This window comes from Chlamydotis macqueenii, chromosome 1, assembly GCF_036417535.1.
Source record: "Chlamydotis macqueenii isolate bChlMac1 chromosome 1, bChlMac1.mat, whole genome shotgun sequence".
Classification (NCBI taxonomy): Eukaryota; Metazoa; Chordata; class Aves; order Otidiformes; family Otididae; genus Chlamydotis; species Chlamydotis macqueenii.
The window spans coordinates 212,154,296-212,173,619 of record NC_141556.1 but is presented as its reverse complement, the minus strand read 5'-3'; the positions used below and the strand labels follow the sequence as shown (position 1 = coordinate 212,173,619).

Here is a 19,324-nt window from a genome sequence, read left to right as displayed (position 1 = left end):
CCTACGTCCTTAGCCTCAACAGCATCCTGGGTGATGAGTTCCTCCATCTCAGCACTGCAAATTATGTTTGGATTGTATTCTTTGTGGTAGTGTCATTTCACCCAGGGGGAATGGTGGAACAGATCAAAATGTACCTGAAAATTTGAAAGTCAACAACTGGTAGCCAGCGTGTTCAGGAGGCATGAGCCAGACACTGTAAACTGTGCTCTAAAGGCAGGTAACATCTTCTCTCTCCTCCTCAGGGGTACAAGATGGATGATCTTTTGACCTCGTACATCAGCCAGATGCTAACAGCCATGAGCAAACAGAGGAGTGCAAAGGGTAGCAAGTGAACTGCAAGGAGCCACTGGCAGGTGGTCATGGGGCTAATTCACCAGCTGAGGTCTGTGGGATACCCGTGCAGCTGGGGGAGAACCTTTGCCTCGCAGATGTGGAAGATGAGCCGAACGCCATCAGGGAGTTCGCTGGACTCTGACCTTGAGGGCTCAAATCCCACCTCTCCTTCCAGTGAAGATGACTATCTCTGACCTCCTGTTCTCCTTCCCCACCCTGCACCCCGACTCCATCTGACACCTCAAAGACTTCCAGGGGACACCATCGCTCTCAGACAGTGACTGAGCAAAGACAGTCTGGCAGGAGGTTTGCCTGAACCCAATGGCTGGCATCGCAAAGGCTCTTGGAAGAGGATTTGTGTGTGTGTGTGTGTGTGCGTGTGGCTTGGTTTGGTTTGGTTTCTTTTTTTCTTAAGAGAGAGCTATCAGGATAGTAACAGCTTTTGATGAGGTTACGGGCATTTCAGGTTTGAAGAGGAGTAACAGAGCCCCAGCCTATGGTGGGAAGATATCCAATGAACACTGCAGGGCTTGTTTTTTGACGTTATAAAAGAATACGCTGTGTTCCTAAGAAGGACAGAAAGAAAAAGCAGGCTGGGAGGAGCACATTTTAACTAGGAATCAGAATAAACAAACTACTGATCGAACAGGCTAGAGTACTACAGTGCTGTCCGTGCAATGCTGGAAATATTTAAAGAACAAATTTTAAAGTTTTGTTTCTTCTTCTATTTATTTTTTAAAATATTAAAAGGAAAAAAAAAAAACTATCCTGCTTTTTGTGCCGGTATCTGGATGCTGACTCGGGGCTGAGGGCGACCTGCAGGACAATCCCTTGCCCAGGGATTCCCCCAGAGCCATGACTGCCAGAGGCTGAGTAAGGCACGTCTTTCCCAACTTACAGGCTCAGCTGGAAGTGAAGCTTGGAAGATGAATTATCTCCTTTTGCCCACTGTGTCCGGACCAACTAAGCCTGGGAGGATCTTTACTGCAAGCTTCAATATGGATGCAGGGGTTTTGAAGTCCCCACACTTGGAAGACTGAGGCCAAGCCTGTGTTGAGCTGTAATTCAAACATGGACTTGGCCATCAGGGTTGGAAACAGCTAATGATTTTATTGTGCTTTTGTGTGTGTTGCTGTATAAAATGGCTATTTATGAGTCCCAGCTGGACCTGAACCACTCACAGAGAGGGCAAGCCCTTGATTTTGGTGGGTTTTTCTCCATCTTTGGTTGGCTGTACTAATCTGCTGGTTGATTCTCCTGTCTTCCACCCGACACCACACAGTGTGGACCAGCCCGCTTTGGAGCAGAGATGGAAGCTGCCAGCAGAGAGGAGGCTGAAGCCATGTTGCGTCTGTGAGGGACGCAGAGGAAGGAGCCTGGAGTGCCTTTCCAAAATCCAGACTTCAGAGGAGCATATACCTGGGTATGGGGCATCAGGAGGGGTGACCAAGATCTGGTGCTGGCGTCACTAACACTGGGTGGATCTCAATGGCTTGGGCTGAATTTGGCTGGTTTCATAAAAGTCCATACTGTAGGGTGTCATGTATTGTCACCCTACAACAACATGTAGGGTTGTAGGGTTACAACATGTTAATCTCAGCTAGGCTTAGCTGCCCAACACCATGGCGCGTCAGGCAGAGTCAACAGCACTGCTTACCGGACCTCAAGGACTGTGACATCCAACTGGGATGCAGCAGTGACTTTGGAGCTCAGTTGTTCCACCAGAGCAAATTAAATGCTTCAGGGAGACATCCACCAGCCAGACAGGGCTGCTAGGAGATCCCCTTCCTCCTCCGTCCCCCCTACCCAAGGCACTCTAGTGATGGGACCATGGTTACACCAGCCAAGGCTACACTGGGAGCTGAGCTGCCTTCTCACCACCCATCTCTTGATGTTTGTCTCTCCTCTCTAGCTGCCATGATTCAGCTGTCCCAGGGATCTCACCTGTCCTTAGAAACATGCCCATCACCCCCACCACTGCTTTTGTGAGTCTCCAGGCATACCTGCTTCCCACAGCACGCTCAGTAGACGATGCAGCATAACAACGTTTTCCAGTGCTGTCCTGGTCCCACCATCACCCTTGTCCCTCCACTCACAGCTCAGTCAGCCTCCCATGCACCCCACTGTTTTGGGGGTGCCGGGACTCCGTGTGCGTGTGCCTGTGTGTCATATGTATTAGCATCTGCTGGCCTCTTTGTATTCACACCGAGCGATGTAACATGAAAAACGTATGTCCAAGTGAAATACTCGAATTAAAAGGCATCAAGTGGCTTGTGGGAGGCTGTTCTGCGCTGCGTGGTTGTGGTGGTGTCTCCATGAGGAAGGGTGGGCTCAGGGCTCCCAGGTCCTTACTGGGGAAAAGACTTCTCCTTGTGGAGTGGAACTCTGCAAGTATCCGGCAACTCATCAGTGTGCCCAGACTGGAAATTAAGTGAAGTCTCTTCTTTTTGCGTAAAAAAACCACTGGAGCTTGGGGAGTCTCCATTGCTTGTCCTCTAAGACAAGGGCTGGTTCCTCCACAAAGGTCAGTTTTGAGCTGAAACCCTGCATGTAGGAAGCACTGGGGGGAAAGTTTGTGTGTCGGGGTCAAACTACCAGCCACATGCTTAACAGTGTTGCCAGATCCTGCGAGCTGTGAAGCAGCAAAAATAGTAGTTGAGATGTGAGAAGGCGTAGGGCATTGCAGGAGACCACAGGTCTAATTGGTCAGGCTGGACCAGGTCTACTGGACAAGGCTGCTGAGGATGAGGAAGGTGAATACGAGGAGATACCACTGTGTAATGGCCAAGCTAGATCTGTGGATGGAGGCACATTCAGGTGGCTTTTCCTAATACATGTTAAAAGCAGTTGGGGGACCACAGCCAAGTCCTTCTCCTGGTCACCAAGGGACCCCCACAGTCCACACCACCGCCCAACCCACACACTCACGACCTCCTATTTTTGCTGCTCACATGTGCCCATATAGGTAGTAGCCACAAAAAAAAAAATTAGGAACCAGCTATGGATGTGAGGCATGGAGAGGGAGTTTAACATCATCAGTAGCATCCTCTCCCCGTGCTTCATAGATCTGGAGCTGCTCCTCACCAATCGTCAGCCCTTTAGCCCATTCCCAAAGGAGAATGCTGCCTTTTGTGCATGTCCAGCCTTCAAAACACTCCCAGATTGCAACTCGGAAAGGTTTGAGTGCTTCTCAGCACAGCTGACTCTGAAACCTAAAGCTTCCTGGTCACAATTCACTTGTGACAGCTTTATTTAGCAAAAACACCAAGCCGCATGAGGCACACCTATGAGAAAATGTCTATAGCCTGATTCAGATAAATACTATTCTCTTCCCCTTTCCCAGTTTGCCAAAATAAGAACAGAAGAGGATAGGAGAGCAAAAATGTATTTAAAACAGCACTTGCAATTTACAAAAAAAAAAAAGTGTTCTTATTATCAGTTTAAGTAGAAATTTATGGCTTAAACCTGGGAGTTGCTCACATCTCCCTTGCAGAGCAGGGCATATACCCCCTTCCCACTATGTACCAGCAGCCACTGGGAGAAATTAAAATCGGAATAAATCCCAGCATGCAGAGCTTCCCAAGGGGAAAGCAAACAGGACGCTTGGTGGGACCAATTCACATGCAGCTCAATCCTATCTAACGAAAAGTGTTGTGTTCCTGGTCATAGTACTGGTAGCTACACAGCCAAGGCACCAAAAAAGTCCTTCAACGCCCATGGGAAGAGATGTCCTCCCACACAGGCAAGGGGAAGAGATTGTCCTGTTGGGGTCTATGGCAGGGCACGAATGAGGAAAGGGAAAACCTAGACTGCCCATGTCTGTGTTATGGAGAGGTACGGACCCTAGTGACCCAACCAGCAGCATTTGACCATGGTGGTGGGGCTGCTGTGCTCTCGGGGCTGCAGGAGACCTGTGAGAAAGGAGGGAGGGACTGTATGGAGAAGAGGCTGGTCTGACAGGAGAAACATGGACAGCCGTGAACAAGGAGGGCCAGAGGACGCTCAGATGTTTGCAATATGTGTAAGACACAGGTGTGGAAACAGAGGGCTTACACACAGCAGGAGGGAATCACAGGATGATTGCCCTGTGGGATGTCAGTGGTCTGAGGGGGAAATGGTGGCTCCCAGGTGGTTGCTGCATCTCATCATGGTGCACAGCTTCTTCACAGCTGCAACTCCATCCATGCTCCCCTACACCCCTGGGATCCCTGCCAGCCACGGGATTGCGAGGAAAACTGCAGGAGAGGAAGCTCGGTGCTCATCGCTGAGGGTCACGGAGATAAATGGCTTCTCCTTACTGGGCGGACCTGAGCCCCCCAGCTGCCCCCCTTGGCACGCTGGTGTTTGCATTGCAGGAAGGGGCAGCAGGGGAGGATCTGCTCTCCAGTCCTCATCGAGATGGCAGGTCCGCGTCCCCTTCCTGCCCATCAGGCCATGACAGCAGGCATGTCGCTGAGCTCTGAAAAAAGAGGACACACAGTGAGTTACCAAAACATCTGCTGTTGTTTTGCCACTCGTCATGAGCTAACAGGCTGAAAATGCATGCGGCCCAGGTTGGGTCATTTTGTCTGGATGACAGAGCTCGATGGGTGCAGAAATCCGGTGTGTGGGAGGGTCCCCAGCCGATCCCACCCTGCCTTGCAGACCCAAGAGTGCTCAGCACCTCTGGGCTCTCTTTTCACAGCACTGCAGAGTAATGAATGTTGGAGGGGACGTCTGGAGGTCCATCCTCACGCTTAGTGGCCCCACTGAGCTCGCTCCCATCTGTCACCGTCCGTTTGATACTGGGGAGTCTGAACTGGGCCCAGTGCCCACATGTGGCCTCACCAGTGCTGAACAGAGAGGAGTAATCACTACCACCTGTATCCCTACTGAGATAACCCTGGATGCCTCCATCATTCACCGCAGCACAGACACCCATCACCAACCCATCCACCACGACCCCGGTGCACCCATGGAGATGGTCTGAGTGGGATACGGCTCCCAGCTCTCCTTGCCCTACTCACCTGTCCTGAACTTGTTGTAGGTGCCACTCTCCATCACTGGGCCACCGTCATGGGCACAGCAGGAGAAACTCCGCTCTCGCCACCTGCAAGGAGCAAAGCACCTGGGTCAGGCCACTGCTTGGTGTGGTTCCCCTTGCAGCTCCCTGGTGCCCTGGTCACCTTTTTTGTGCTTTTTCAGGGCAGGAACTGCCCAGGTATTTTGGGATTTGCTCAGGTCCTTCCCGAGAAGGGACTCCAGTGCATGACTGATGTCTAAGCATGATCCACGTTTCATGTGTGCAACAGCATTTTGAAGGCAACTTTGTGACTAAGCCCTGTTTTCTAAGACATATTTAAGACGTCGGAAGCCCCAGAAATGTTTGCAGCTGCTGGTTCCTAAGCAGCCAGGAAAACTTAAAATTTATTATTTTGGTGCGTTCATAAACAAGACCACGCAGGGCTCTCAGGCACTGTTGATGGGAACGCCCTTGCTGCAATGCCAGCACAGATGACGGTTGTTCTTCGGCTGGATCAAAAGCATCTGCGGGGCCCTGGGAAACGCACACACAGCATGAGCAGGTCCTTGGAGGAGACAGGCACGGGAAGGTCTGAGGGCGGTGGGGATGCATTGCAGGGGTGATTGTGAACCTCCCTGCAGCCTTGAAAGGAAGGTGAAAGCTGCTAGGGCAGGACCTGAGGAGAGCGGGGCAGGGTGAGGGGGGAAGGAAGGGAAGGAGCTACTTTGCTTTGGAAAGGGAAAAGCTTGGATGCCCAGCAACCATGCCTGTAGAGTTGCTAGTTCATCACCTGGCCGTACAGCTACTAATTAATCTCTCCACCATCCCAGAGCAAAATTAGAGCCCATCAGCCTTGATAACTGGTTTATGTTGCTGGTGTAAAACCACCATCGTCTTCACTGAATCCTGAGGGTAGATGATGCTTGAGCTGCCAAAATGGAAAGGGAAAATGAGAGCAGGCAGCAGCAGCAGAGAGGCTTTTGGAGACTTTCAGGGCTTTCTTCTAGTTTCTGAAGGGAAAAATGTTCCTAAAAGTAGTTTCAACCCTTCAGTTCACCTGAAAGCATCCCTCCTTCCCTCCGCCTCGTGCAAAAGATTAGGGTAGCATGGCCATTAGCAACTTGGTAGTTACCAGTGCAGAGCAAAGATGAGTGAGATGAGGAGCACAGAGGTCAGATCTGTTAGGATCCACATGATGTTGTACTGCTGTGGAGTCTGGAAGAGAGCAACAGAGAATAGATATTAGGAAAATTTTTTTTACAATGAGAGCTGTAGAACACTGGAACAGGTTGCCCAGAGAGGCGGTCAATGCCCATCCCTGGAAATGTTCAAGGCCAGGTTGGATGAGGCTCTGAGCAACCTGATGTGGTTAGAGATGTCCCTGCTCCTTGCAGGGGGGTTGGACTGGATGGCCTTTGAAGGTCCCTTCCAACCTAAACCATTCTATGATTCTATATGTTCATCACTAAGGACCCCAAGAGACACAAAAAGTTCCTCCAACTTTCTTGCTACTTGACTACAGCAATTCTGCTGCCTGGTGTGCGTGTGTCATAACACCTCTTGTGTGCTAAAATAATTTGGTGGCATCTCAAAGCAGCCACCCTGCAGTGGGTGTTGGTGACAAATCATCAACTCTCATAAAAGTAGGTCTGCTGGGTGGCCAAGAAGATTGGACCACATGACAGTGAACATAACAGACATGTCTTGTTTGTAGAAGTAGGCCCCTTAGTTCTCTCTGCTCCCCTCCAACGTTAATGTCAACTGGTGGCATCTCATTTTCCCTGGCATAATTGTCCTCTAGTGAACACCACAGAGGGTCTGGGATGGCTCTTGCTTTAAGTCTAAGAGCATCGGAAGATTCATCCTTAGACTGGACACCCACTCAACCTCAGAATGGACTGAAACACTGCAGTTTTCTGGAATGGGAGCATCAAAAAATCTACTTCAAGAGTGTGAAGCCAGTTATCCAAAGTAGTAACCTTTAGGCTGCGGAGACTCTGGTAGGACCAGTGCTTCAGGTGTCCCTTAGCCCTCCAGTTGTCCAAGGAAGAACAGGGAATAGAGAAATTATATGAAAAAAAATTCACCCAGGTAAGCAACATTTCAACTCAAGTCCTTTTCATGCAAAGAGTCACCTCCTTTATCCAAGCATGAACTGGACCATGGTCTCCAAAGGTAACCATGAACATCCCAACCCTACTTCCTGTCCCTGGGAGGGGGAGGATTTTGGCTTACCATGAGGAAGAGTGGCTGCCTGAGATTCTTCAGCATGTGGACGGCATTGGTAGTCACAGAATGTGCCCCAGAGCACCACGCCAGGGAGAAAAGCCATGGCTCGTTGACCACATAGAAGTTGGTGGTGATGTTCGCCTCAGCGTATTTCCTTTAAAAGACCAGAAGGCAATAGCCTTTGTTAAGAAAAGCAAGGAGGTTAGTACTTCCTTTGGGCTGAATCAGGGAGAAATTACACTTCTCTACAGGAAAAGCTTGCTTTAGGACTTAAATAAAGAATAGAATGGAAGATCAACCAGCCAATAATTAATCATTCAGAGATGGGCAATATAGAATACCTGAGCTGCTGGAGGCAAGTGCAGTTAAAATGTCCAAAAGGTCAAAACTTTGCTCGCCCCTCTGCCATATGGATTGATGTAATGATGTGTTTGTCATCTCCCAACAGCATGTTTGAAACCACCTTGAAGCTGGCTGCTCACATTTGCCATATTTGCAGCATCAGCTGGTCACTTGTCAAGCTCTTACAAGCTCTTAAAACTCAATATGAAGTGAGGCCATTTTCTGTACGATGCTAAAGGATTGTATCATCAGTATCTGCATTTGTAAGTCTACCTAGGATCTACCCAGGATTTACCAAAATTGACCTACCTAGGGTTTAAAGTTATGTGAATGTTGTAATTGAGAAAACAGGAACATTACTCTCATCCAAAGGATTAAACTTATTTTCTTCTTCTTTTTTTTTTTTTTTAAAAAATTAATGTTCAATGTTTTTGCACACAAGAAAGAGGAAAAAAAAAAAGTCCTATTTACAAAAGGAGAGCTGGACAGGTAAGACTGTTTAGTTTTCTTTTTTTTTTTTTTTCATGTGAGAGAACCATTTTGGAAACTCCTGCGATGAATGTGGAGCCTTCCATTGAAGAGATGACATTTTCAGTGTGCCACAAGCAACAGAGTGCTGGTAGCAACAGAGATAAGAAATTAAGTTTCCCAAACACCAGCTACAAGAGGGTGATAGACTCTCACCACAGCATTCCACACGCACACTGATGTTTGTGGAAGAACCACGGGAGACTAAATATTTGTTCATTCTCCATGATTCAGTGCTGGTGGGACTGGGGATGGGATGAAGAGAAAGACAAGACATCAGGAGGCAACTGTGTTATTTTACCCAGAAGATTCTCAGATCCTTGTCAAGTAAATGGTGTAATTACATATGCCACCTCTTGGCCACACAGAGGGTCCACAAGAGGCATGAACTGCAGTCCTTCACCTCCAAACTGCAACAGAGATGGCCACTTGATCTAAAGGAGCTCTTCCCAGAATGCTATAGATTCTGGAGCTGGTCACTGGAGGGAGACATTGCCACACGCAGGAGGCAAATGTCCACCAGAACCAGTCCACCGCCTGTACTCGGGGCTGAAACTGCAACCTACCGGATATCTTCACTGGACATTTCAGTGTAGGCCAGATTGAGTTTGACAATATTGTCCATCAATAGGTCTTCAACCGGGGCCTTACTGCCCACTGTCTGCTGAAACCCAGGAGCAACAGACTGAACAAAGGACCTCATGTCGTTCTCCAGCCATAAGACCTGCAGGCAACAAGAGGACCCAGTGAATTCCCAACGGATTTCCTAATATGCCCTGCCCTTCACACTAACCCAGTAAAGATGAGGTCTTGAGGAGCTTAACCCAGCCTGTCAAATGACGTATTTCTTTCAGCAATCAAAGAACGTTTGGATGCAGGGTCAAAACTTGCAAGTCACTTTCAAGAAATAACTATTCACTATTCCTTGCTTATCAACTCAAAATCAGTGAGCATGTTTCACACAGCCCGATGAAAGCCATGGTGTTTGAAATGGATGAAAAGACAGCTTTGATTTATGGGAAAGCAACAGAAAAAATTCAGTTCTCCCATTCTCACAGCATGGGAGAAGAGAACTTCAGCAAATACAAACCAGTATAACTCCAAATCACGGAGGGTGTGACCCCAAAGTCGTAATTCAGAGAGCAAGAAAAGGGACATGGAGGAGTGAGGCCACCCTACCAGATGGGGTCTAATCCCCGACTCGTTGAGGATGACTTCGAGGGTTCTGTTGATCCACGAGTTCCTGTAAGGATGTTTCTCTGGAGGGCGGTAGAGATCAAATATCACAAGTTTGTTCTGACTGTCTGCGAGGCGCAAGAAATTACTTAGCTTGTAAATTGACTGATTCATTGCCTGGTTTTCATCTGCCCTTGACAGTGAGCCCATGCATGAAAATGGTTTGTCCTGGAAATAAACAGATACAAAAAGGAAATCAATCAGGCAGTCACCTCTGGGAGTCAGCTGAATACAAAACATCATATCTCTAAGAGGAAAAAGGTTGACATCAGTCCTCAGTAGATGAAGGTATTTTATTTTGCTTGGCTCTTCTAGCTGAGAAACAAAGGAAATTATCCCAGGCCATGACGCCACTGCTTCTGAGACCTAAATTGCATAGCTCACAGCTAGCTCTGCTGTGCTTCTCCGTCCCACTGTGTTAGCTGTGACCATCTCCAGATGGAGCGAGTCCAGAGGAGGCCACGCAGATGCTGAGAGGGCTGGAGCAGCTCTGCTGTGAGGCCGGGCTGAGAGAGCTGGGGCTGTTCAGCCTGGAGAAGAGGAGGCTCCGGGGAGAGCTGAGAGCGGCTCCCAGTGCCCAAAGGGGGCTGCAGGAAAGGTGGGGAGAGACTCTTCAGCAGGGCCTGCTGTGACAGGACAAGGCGTGATGGTTTTAAAATAGAGAGAGGTAGATTTAGATTAGATATTATAAACTTATTGTTATAGGTTTCAAAAGCCCGAAGGCCAATGGGACAAAGCAAGGAGACCCCAACTGAAGGATTTCTACTGACTTCTTTGAGTTTTGGCTCAACCAGTAGTTCCTCTCCTAACATTCATTCTATTAAGCAGTGGCCAGCTGGTGTCTCTTCCACATCCAGTTGATGATATTTATGGCACTTACCTTAAGGAACCATGTTCCAGCATTCAGCTCCTGTAGGGTATCCCAGGAGAATAAGGCAGCATTTTGGGCAGTGTCATTAGGGTAGACCTCCTTGATGTTAGTTGTCCTCCTCAAGGTGCTGTCATGCATGAGGAAAGGAACTCCATCATAGCTGTTGGAAAGCAAGAGTTCTGGTCACCTGGGGTCCAGGTTCATTCATGCCATGAGCAGATTCATGCCAGGTCAGAAGACTACGTGGGCCACCATGAATGGTTGGATGATGCTCCATCCCTGGAAACATTCAAGGCCAGGTTGGACGGGGCTCTGAGCAACCTGATGTAGTTGGAGACATCCCTGCTTCTTGCAGGGGGATTGGACTAGGTGACCTTTAAAGGTCCCTTCCAACCCTAACGATTCTAGAGATTCTATGAATGCAGGAGTATAGCCTCTCTCAGTGCAGAGGGAGCAATAGGGAGGAAGGCTAGAGCTCAAGATATCAGGTTATTTCCAGGTTAAATACTGATGGGTGACCTTGGAGAAGTCCTGCCTTCCTGCTGCTCAGTTTCCTCAAGGGCAAAGTGGACATGGTGGTATTTATGCCTGCCAGCCCACCCAAAAATGGATAGTAACATATGGCTGAAATCTCTTTTAGTCAACCCCCAAAGTGTTTTCATGGGTTTCAGAAGGCTGAAGTGTAAACGAACAGTGACAAAAAGGTGAAATTTTCTCTTATAGAAAGGTCTACATTAGTAGAGCTCCTAAGCATTAGTACTTTTCTCATTCCATGCCTGGAAACTGCTCATCCTGCACAGCATGTTAGCAATTCATGGCAATGGGTCTCCCACACAAAGGCAATTAAAGATCCAATAATTACGACAACGCCATGACAAGTCCAAACGCAACTTTCTGGTGGTTTCTAGGGCTGATCTAATCTTTTCTGAGGCCTGGAACTTGTAGGGACTTGTCTTTATACGCTGCAAAACATTTGAAATACACTGTAGAAATAATGATTATTAAATCAATAGCTCCAGCTTATTGACTTGCCTGAGGACAACCACGGCCCACAGCCCCTGTCATCATGCGCCAACAGAGGGACCCTGTCCCAGCCATCACTAGAACCTAATTGCCCAGAGTTATACATCTCCAAAGGCAACTCTTATAAAAGGAAGCGTATATTCTGTGAGATGTGATGTTTTCCCCTTACCTGATGGTGACATCTGTTTCAAGACCATCCCCACCATTTTCAATTGTCTTCTGAAATGACATCTCAGTGTTTTCTGGTGCCAGCTGGAAGAAAAATGAGCAGATCATTTTCAAACACACTCTGGAAGACTCTCTAAGTGCTTTCTGTTTCTTTGTAACACCTCTAGTTTTTATTAAGGGGCCATCATTATCTTGTTAAAGTCTAGTGGGTTTTTTTTCTTCCACCTTAGCCACCAAACCCATCTTGTGCCTCAGGAACAGTGTTGTTCTTGTTAGGAAATCCATGCACCGATGCCTTCGGCATGCAATTCCAAACTGAAACATCTCCCCTTCCACCCGCCACATATTTCATGGGAAAAAAAAAAAAAACAAAACCAAACAAAAACACAACAGAATTTGAAGGGAGCAAGACACAGGTTGAAGAAATAATGTAAAGTGACTTCTCCAGACCTACCATTGGTGCTCCACGGTGCCCAATGAGGGTTGGCTTTGGTCCAAGTGTTCCCATCTCTCTGATGCAAGGAGAGTACATCCCCAGAGGTATCAAGAAAAGAAAGAGAAGGATAGCCAGGTATGGACCAAGAATTACCACCTGAACAACTGAAAGAATTTGAAGGAGGAAGGCTAGAGTTAATCCATGTGGTAATGTACAGGTTTGCCTTGAGGCTTGACTTCTAATACAGCCCTCCAGCTAAGTAGCTGTAGGGCTTTGTCCCATCCCTTTTTCCATCCCTTCTTCACCTAATTTTCACTTTGTCTCCAAACAATGCAACCCAGGAAAACAAACTGGTCAAAGCAAGGACGTGGGCTGTCTAAGTCAGGACTTCAGGTTTTGTCCTTTAATTACATTTCACTATGCCGTACAGCAAGACACGACCTTAATTTTTTTTAATTTAAAGATGATGAAATGAAATATCTCCCATCTGCAGAAAAACAATCCTCAACAGAGGGATGCTAATTTTTTTTTCTTACTCAGATAAGAACAAGCAACATTTTGACGTTTCATTCACATTGAAGAAGAGGAGGAACCTTTCTCCTTCAGCTATGTTACATCTCCTTAAGGTTAATACTTCCCTGGTTCATTCAGATTGCTGTCAGTGACCTTCTGCGTGTGACCTACAGAATCCTATAGCCTCTGACTGCATGGCTATTGCATCTCAGAAACTTGTCTACTCATTACCTACAGTTTTCTCTGGGGTCTGTTGACACATTGTCCAAGAGCCCCAGTGAGCCTTCATCTCAGGGAACAAAACAGTTCCTCTGAAAAACGAGCACCTATGCACCATCATCTCTCCCTTGAATGGGTGCCACCACCCCTCTGCACCTTGTGCAAGTGGCTCTGAAGGAACCTGGGCTTACACCAAGCTGATTTATTGAGCTGAGAGTCCATTAGGCATGGTGGATTGTAATGTCTAGGGAGTCCATCATATTCCCTCTCCAACCTCCCCAGCTGTAGCTCAATAAGAAAAATTCAGGGCAGGGAAAAAAAAAAAAGAAGGGCTTTCACCAGCCCATTCTCTCTGTGATTTTTGTTACAAGTCAACATCTCCAGATGGGTGTCATGTAGGTAATTTTAGCTATATGGAGAGTCTAGGTCAGATAAAAACAACCAGTCCCGGAGTCAGACTCTTCTGCAGTTGTTCCTGGCATCTGGCCTTTGTCCTTGGTTGGTCTTCTGACAGGTAGACAGAACTTGCCATGGGATAACACCAGGAACTGACCAAAAAGTTATTTCCCTTGTCTCAGTTGGCTTCTCCTGAGATGCACTAGTCTTTTGAAGTGGATTAACTGGACTGGAGATCTCTTCTGAGAAGCATGCAAACCAGCAATGTATCTGAACAGCCACAGGACAGTGCACAGCCCATGATCCAGCCCCCGTAATTTCCCTGGGATACACAAGGGCTAAAAGCCTCCTTTAGCTGGAGTGCAGGTGTGGGAGGGCCTCCTGCATGCCTGTTTTCCCACAGTGATACACATCTCTTGTCATACAGGGAGCAGGAAGCAGGGTTACTGTACCTTTCTTATCTGCTCTGATGGCATGAAGAGCCAGGGGCCAGGACAAGAGGACCATGATGATTATTGCCCCTATGTGGAGATAGGGAGCTGTGACCTGGCAAGGCAACAAAAGGATTTTAAGTCAAAGGATGAGGTGTGGAGACAGATGGAAACAACCCCCCAACACGGCTACAGCCTTCCACCCGAATGGGCTCCTGCTGAAGATACCAGCAGGAGTATCTTCAGCTTCTCTCCCTCATCTGTGTTGGACCCATCAGACACCTCTGGAGTCGGGGGAGAGACATGCGCTTCCCAGCTGAGGAGTGCTCCTCACTGCAGTATGCAGCTCTCCTTTCTCCTAAGTCAGCTGAAAGGGACAAGGCTGTCCTTGTCCATGAGGATGCAATCGCCATTACTGCTATGCCATAATTCATGACCATCTTCCCAACAGCAGGCAGTTTAATCCAAGCTAACCCAATCCAATCTCATCCAGGTAATAGTCATCTCCATACCACGCTGCAGCTAAATCAGTAAGCTGATGTCAACAAGCCTGAGTGATAAAATGTGGTATTTACACCTGTATGGAACTACCTGTTGTGGTATAAGAGAAGGAGTTCCTCTGGTACGTTTTGATCATGGACTTTATTAGACCCATATGCATCCTACAGCACCTAGTTTCACCTATTATCAATATATTCCAGAAAAACAGTTCATTTTCATTTATTTCAAAGCATTTTATTCACTTGCAGTATGGCTAATAGCATTTTTTATCTTTTTTTTTTCTTTTAACTCAATGTATAGATATTTTTCTTGATTTACTAATGCAAAAAAAAAATTCATTCAATGCTTATGATGTATTAGATAATACTTATTGCTGGACAGATATAGTAATTAGACTTGATTTCTTTCATCCCAAAGATGAAACAAAAAGATCAGAAACTGAGAATCACTTCTGTGCTTATCATGAATGCATGAGCAGAGCTGGAAACCAAGCAGAAAGAATTTGTCACCTGTACAGACATTGAATGGATGCTCTTCTCTCAAGTAATGTTGGTAAGACACATCTTTCATAAAACTAGGGAAATCCGTCAAAGAAACCAATCTATCATTTTCTCATGCTCGTCAGAGCCCTGTGGTTTGTGTTCCAGCTAGAACTGAGAATTATTAAGGTATGTGCCAGGAAAAAAAGCGATCTAGATGTAAGCCTTTCCTATTGCTTAGTCCATGCCTGATTCTCTAAGCTGGAAGGCCTGAAGAAAGCAGAGATGCTCTTGCCTGTGATACTCTCTGCCCTCGACACTCAATATCAACATCTTTTGATCAGAAGCAGTATTCGGTTGCTTCTGATCTGATGTCCAGGATATCTGAGATGTCCAGGATATCTGAGATAGCTTTGCAGGGCTAATGGACATGACATAGGATCTGCAAGGGATTAATGTCCTTTGGGAACAGCAGGAGGAAGCATCTGAAGCATCTGAAGCGGCATGAACACCCAAAATAAAAAGCAGCGGTGGGGAACCCAAAGGCTCTTCTGTCTCCTCCTCATCCTCCATCCCTTAAGTCTGTAAGGCGAAGAGGAAGCTAATGGTTTCTCATTACCTTTGCCAGTGAATAGCCCAAGGGTTGGTTACCAAACTCTGTAGAGCAGGAATGTGCCATTAACCACACCCTACAAACATCGCATCACTGATTCCTCTTCCAGTCCAGATACATTGCTCTCCCAACATCCACAAGCAGTAAGCAACATGGGGGAGAGGTGATACATCCAAATAATATCTGCAAGGTAGCTATGTAGTCAAAGGCTACATACTTCTTCCTTCCCAGTGCATGTGGGGACCTGGATGCCCAGAAAATAAACAGCACTGGAAAGCTCTTGCCTCCAGATCAGCTGAGAGCTGAGGAGGCCAGCAGACCATGCACTCTGACCTCTCACACCCCACAGGCTGTCCTCCCTGACACCAGCATTCCCCATCTGCTACCCAAAAACTCATGCTGTCCTGCTCTCAGGTGATGAAGTTCTTCCGGGTAGCAGGAGATTGAAATTGTGCCAATGCTAAAGCTGCTGAACTGGTCGGTGCTGAGTAGGGAGCAAGTTCTTGCTCCAGCAACTGTGCCAGCCAAAGGAGTCTGATTTACTTGCCCTGGGCACCTGTAAATTAACAGTACACCTACAATATTTTTGCCAAAAAAAAAAAAAAAGAAAAAGAAAAGAAAAGAAAAGAAAGGTTGTGACTTCTAAAATTGAGACATGTTACATCGAACAGCTTGAAACTCAACCTCATGGAATATTTTCTACCAACCAACACAAAATACTTATATTTTAAAAGTTATTTCAAGGAGACCTCCCAGCCCCTCTTACCTGGAACGACAGGAGGACAGTTTTCCATTGATCTCCCCAGAGTACTGAGAATATGAAGAGGGCTGTGATAGAGAAGACCAGGACAAGAAAAGTCCCAATCTGGGGAGACAAAGAAGACATGAATCAGCTTCAGCATTTCTGCACAGGGTGTGCCATCCATTTGCCTCACAGGCTTATTCAAACAGCTTGAACTCGGTAAGTTTGGGATGCATGAACTTGACTATGCCAGTTCACAGTGGGAAAGATCCAATGGGGCTAAAACCAGACCAATAGTGCTATCGACTGGATTTTTTGCATGGCAAGACTGATCTTAAAAGTTGGGTACAAAACTAAGTCAGCCCTCAAGGCTCCCTCTATAATCACTGGAGAAAGAGAGGCATTTCCAGAGATGATCCACTCCTGTTTGCTTTATGATGGGAGATGCCTCTCTCTCTCTGTGTTGATGTAGATGAAGCCTAGATGATCAGTCTACATGAAACCCCTAACCTGCAGATGGCTAAATTCAGAAGCGATTAATCCCACCCAAAAGAGACAGCAACACAGCGTCCATATGCTATGAGCGGCTCCTCAACAAGCTTCAGCAACAGCAAACACTCCCATGGTTAAAGAGATGAGAGTTCACTTTTTAACCAAAAAAGTGAGGATGTAGCTCAATTTGTTCTTTGGCCTCTTGCTCTATTTGGTACCAGCACAGTTGTGACGGCAAACTCTTCTTGGTACATCATCTATCTGCTAAGAAGTGCAAGTAGAAATTGGACCAAAGCCCTAATCGTCTTCAGGGAGTCAACACCTTAATAATCTGTCCCAAATCTCTTCCACCCAAGGATGCAGTTTCATTTTAATTTTTTTTTACAAATGGTTCTATATCTTTCTTGTTCTTCTGGAAGCCAGTTGTCAACAGTAAGGTTGATTGTGTTTCCATTACTTAAATGAAGACACACAGGACCGAGTATCTGCATACTCAACTATTCCCCTCCACTGGAAGATTTGCAATCACAATACGCTCTCCCCTAAACTGCACGGCTAGAGGCTCCTTTTTTAAATGCTTCACATAGCCTTGAGAATTTCTTAAGGAAGATGATTCTAATCCATCATTTTGAGGCAACGACTCTCTGAGGATTTGTTTCCGCACCTTGAAAGCTCCAGGTGGCATTTCCCAAACCACCCAAAGACAAAAAGGCATAAGGTATCAGGATGCCTTGGAAAAGCCAAATTTCTCATCTGCAGAGACAGCAGCCACTTTTTTTTCACTGCTGGGTCTGCTACAGCAAATTATGCTGCGCTTCTCATGAAAACTCTGCTTTTGTCTTCACGCTACCACATGTAGATGTGTCAAATATAGACATCTTCACCTACATGAGTCACTGCAGGCTCCTTTTAGAGCCAACAAGGAAAAAAGGGTACTTTAGGTGTGATTCATCTCATCTTAATTTAGATGTCTATGACCAGCTGGATGAATTGCATCCTCAGAGGGTTCATTTCCCTTCACCGACTGCAAAAGGAGTTTGATGGAGACATCATCCTCATGGGTATCTAAAGCCTCCTAAGAGTAGCCTCTTCCCTCTCTTCCTTCTCTCCCATAATCTATGATGTTTTTCATGCAGAGAAACACCACAAACTCAATTGGTTTAAAGCATGGATTAGAGTTACCAGAAAGCCCTGACTCTCCCCACCTTGTGACTCCAGTGTAGGTGCAGCTGCTGACCTTCTGCAAGCAAACACATCGCTAGGACCTGGGAAATGAAGAAGAGATTGTTTGTATCCTGGTGGAAGATGGCGAATTGTGTTCAGTGAGGAACTTCTGGATTTATTCTTGCATTGGGAAGTCACTTCACACTAGGTCTTCCTGCAAATTGTCAAGGCTGTTTGGAGGACAGGTGTGTGGAGAGAAGTGTTTATTGCTATGGTAAAAAATCTTCTGAAATGGCCAAGCAGATATCAAGGCCGTCCTGCAGGATCAAAGCCCTTTCTCAGGTAACAGATAATTGGGCACTTTGGGGTACACACTTTTAATTACTTTTCTTTGTGAGTACAAACTCTGAAAGAGAAATGATGGCCAGGATCAACTGCAATGGTATGACCCCAGAAAGCCAACCACATCCTGGGCTGCATCAAAAGAAGTGTGGCCAGCAGGTTGAGGGAGGTGTTCTGCTCCACTACTCTGCTCTTGTGAGACCCCACCTGGAGTACTGCATCCAGTTCTGGAGCCCCCAACATCAGAAGGACATGGACCAGTTGGAGAGGGTCCAGAGGAGACCACCAAGATGCTGAGAGGGCTGGAGCAGCTCTGCTGTGAGGCCAGGCTGAGGGAGCTGGGGCTGTTCAGCCTGGAGAAGAGGAGGCTCTGGGGAGATCTGAGAGCGGCCTCCCAGTGCCTAAAGGGGGCTGCAGGAAAGATGTGGAGAGACTGTTCAGCAGGGCCTGGTGTGATAGGATGAGGGGTAATGGTTTCAAAATAGAGGGAGGTAGATTTAAAGTAGACATTAGGAAGAAATTTTTTACATTGAGGGTGGTGGAACACTGTCCCAGGTTGCCCAGAGAGGTGGTGGGTGCCCCATCCCTGGAAACATTCCAGGCCAGGTTGGCTGGGGCTCTGAGCAACCTGATGTGGTTGGAGATGTCCCTGCTTCTTGCAGGGGGGTTGGACTGGATGGGCTTTGAAGGTCCCTTCCAACCCAAACCATTCCATGATTCTATGACCCAATACATCACTAACCTTGCCTATTTTCCGTGCGTTTGTTGTGATTAGAGGCGTATCAACTGTGGGAGGGAGGTCAGGGACTAAAAAATGCCTCCAAAGCACTACAAAAATACAGAGCAGCCAGCAAAGGAGATAATTTTTCCACAGTAATCACAGAGAAAGAAAGGCACATCTCAGAGAAGGGAAAACTGCCTTGGAGATTAAAGACTCTAGGTTTTGGTGGGTGGCATGTTCCTGCCTTCTGATTGCAAGCTGGAGCCCTTGGAGACAGCTCCTGAGAGGCATGGCACAAACCCCAGCCAGGGTAAGGGACAACCCAAAAAGCCTTCAACACCAAGAAGCAAAGGATGAGGAAAGCCAGTCCATGGTGCTGATGGAGTTTCTTCAAGCTGCCCCAGATCTAAGCAACCAATGAACCTGCTGATTAATTTCACCAGAAGCATCTTGCTGCCATGAAAACGTACAGTTCGATGCTCAGGAATGTGAGCACCTGGGGCAAGCTTCCCCATCACTGTAAGGGACAGTTTGGGGACCGTT

At 47.0% G+C, this 19,324-nt stretch overlaps 2 protein-coding genes across 3 annotated transcripts in view; one reads left to right on the top strand and one right to left on the bottom strand.

Annotated features, from left to right (window-relative positions):
* Nucleotides 1-1,878, top strand: part of MYO7A (myosin VIIA) — a 104,432-nt gene extending 102,554 nt beyond the window's left edge. Inside the window, exon 50 of the mRNA XM_086743081.1 lies at nt 243-1,878. Within this exon, the coding sequence (XP_086599207.1) occupies nt 243-332 (90 nt within the window). The 3' untranslated portion in view covers nt 333-1,878. The remainder of the gene's footprint in view (nt 1-242) is intronic.
* Nucleotides 1,879-1,927: 49 nt separating this feature from the next.
* The window catches only part of GDPD4 (glycerophosphodiester phosphodiesterase domain containing 4), a 38,974-nt gene continuing 21,577 nt past the window's right edge, over nt 1,928-19,324 (bottom strand). Inside the window, exons 5-17 of one of the 2 annotated variants that reach the window (XR_015257938.1) lie at nt 17,760-17,819; nt 16,087-16,185; nt 13,749-13,842; nt 12,187-12,332; nt 11,734-11,816; nt 10,551-10,701; nt 9,614-9,838; nt 9,001-9,158; nt 7,571-7,718; nt 6,468-6,550; nt 5,340-5,422; nt 4,632-4,792; nt 1,928-2,071 (exon numbers count right to left, since the gene is read on the bottom strand). Coding sequence is in view for 1 of the 2 variants with exons in the window: in XM_010121301.2 (XP_010119603.1) it covers nt 4,761-4,792; nt 5,340-5,422; nt 6,468-6,550; nt 7,571-7,718; nt 9,001-9,158; nt 9,614-9,838; nt 10,551-10,701; nt 11,734-11,816; nt 12,187-12,332; nt 13,749-13,842; nt 16,087-16,185; nt 17,760-17,819 (1,362 nt within the window). In the remaining variant the exon portion in view is untranslated. Of the gene's footprint in view, nt 2,072-3,716; nt 4,793-5,339; nt 5,423-6,467; nt 6,551-7,570; nt 7,719-9,000; nt 9,159-9,613; nt 9,839-10,550; nt 10,702-11,733; nt 11,817-12,186; nt 12,333-13,748; nt 13,843-16,086; nt 16,186-17,759; nt 17,820-19,324 lie in introns of those variants that run through there. The other variant, XM_010121301.2, reaches the window with a different exon arrangement.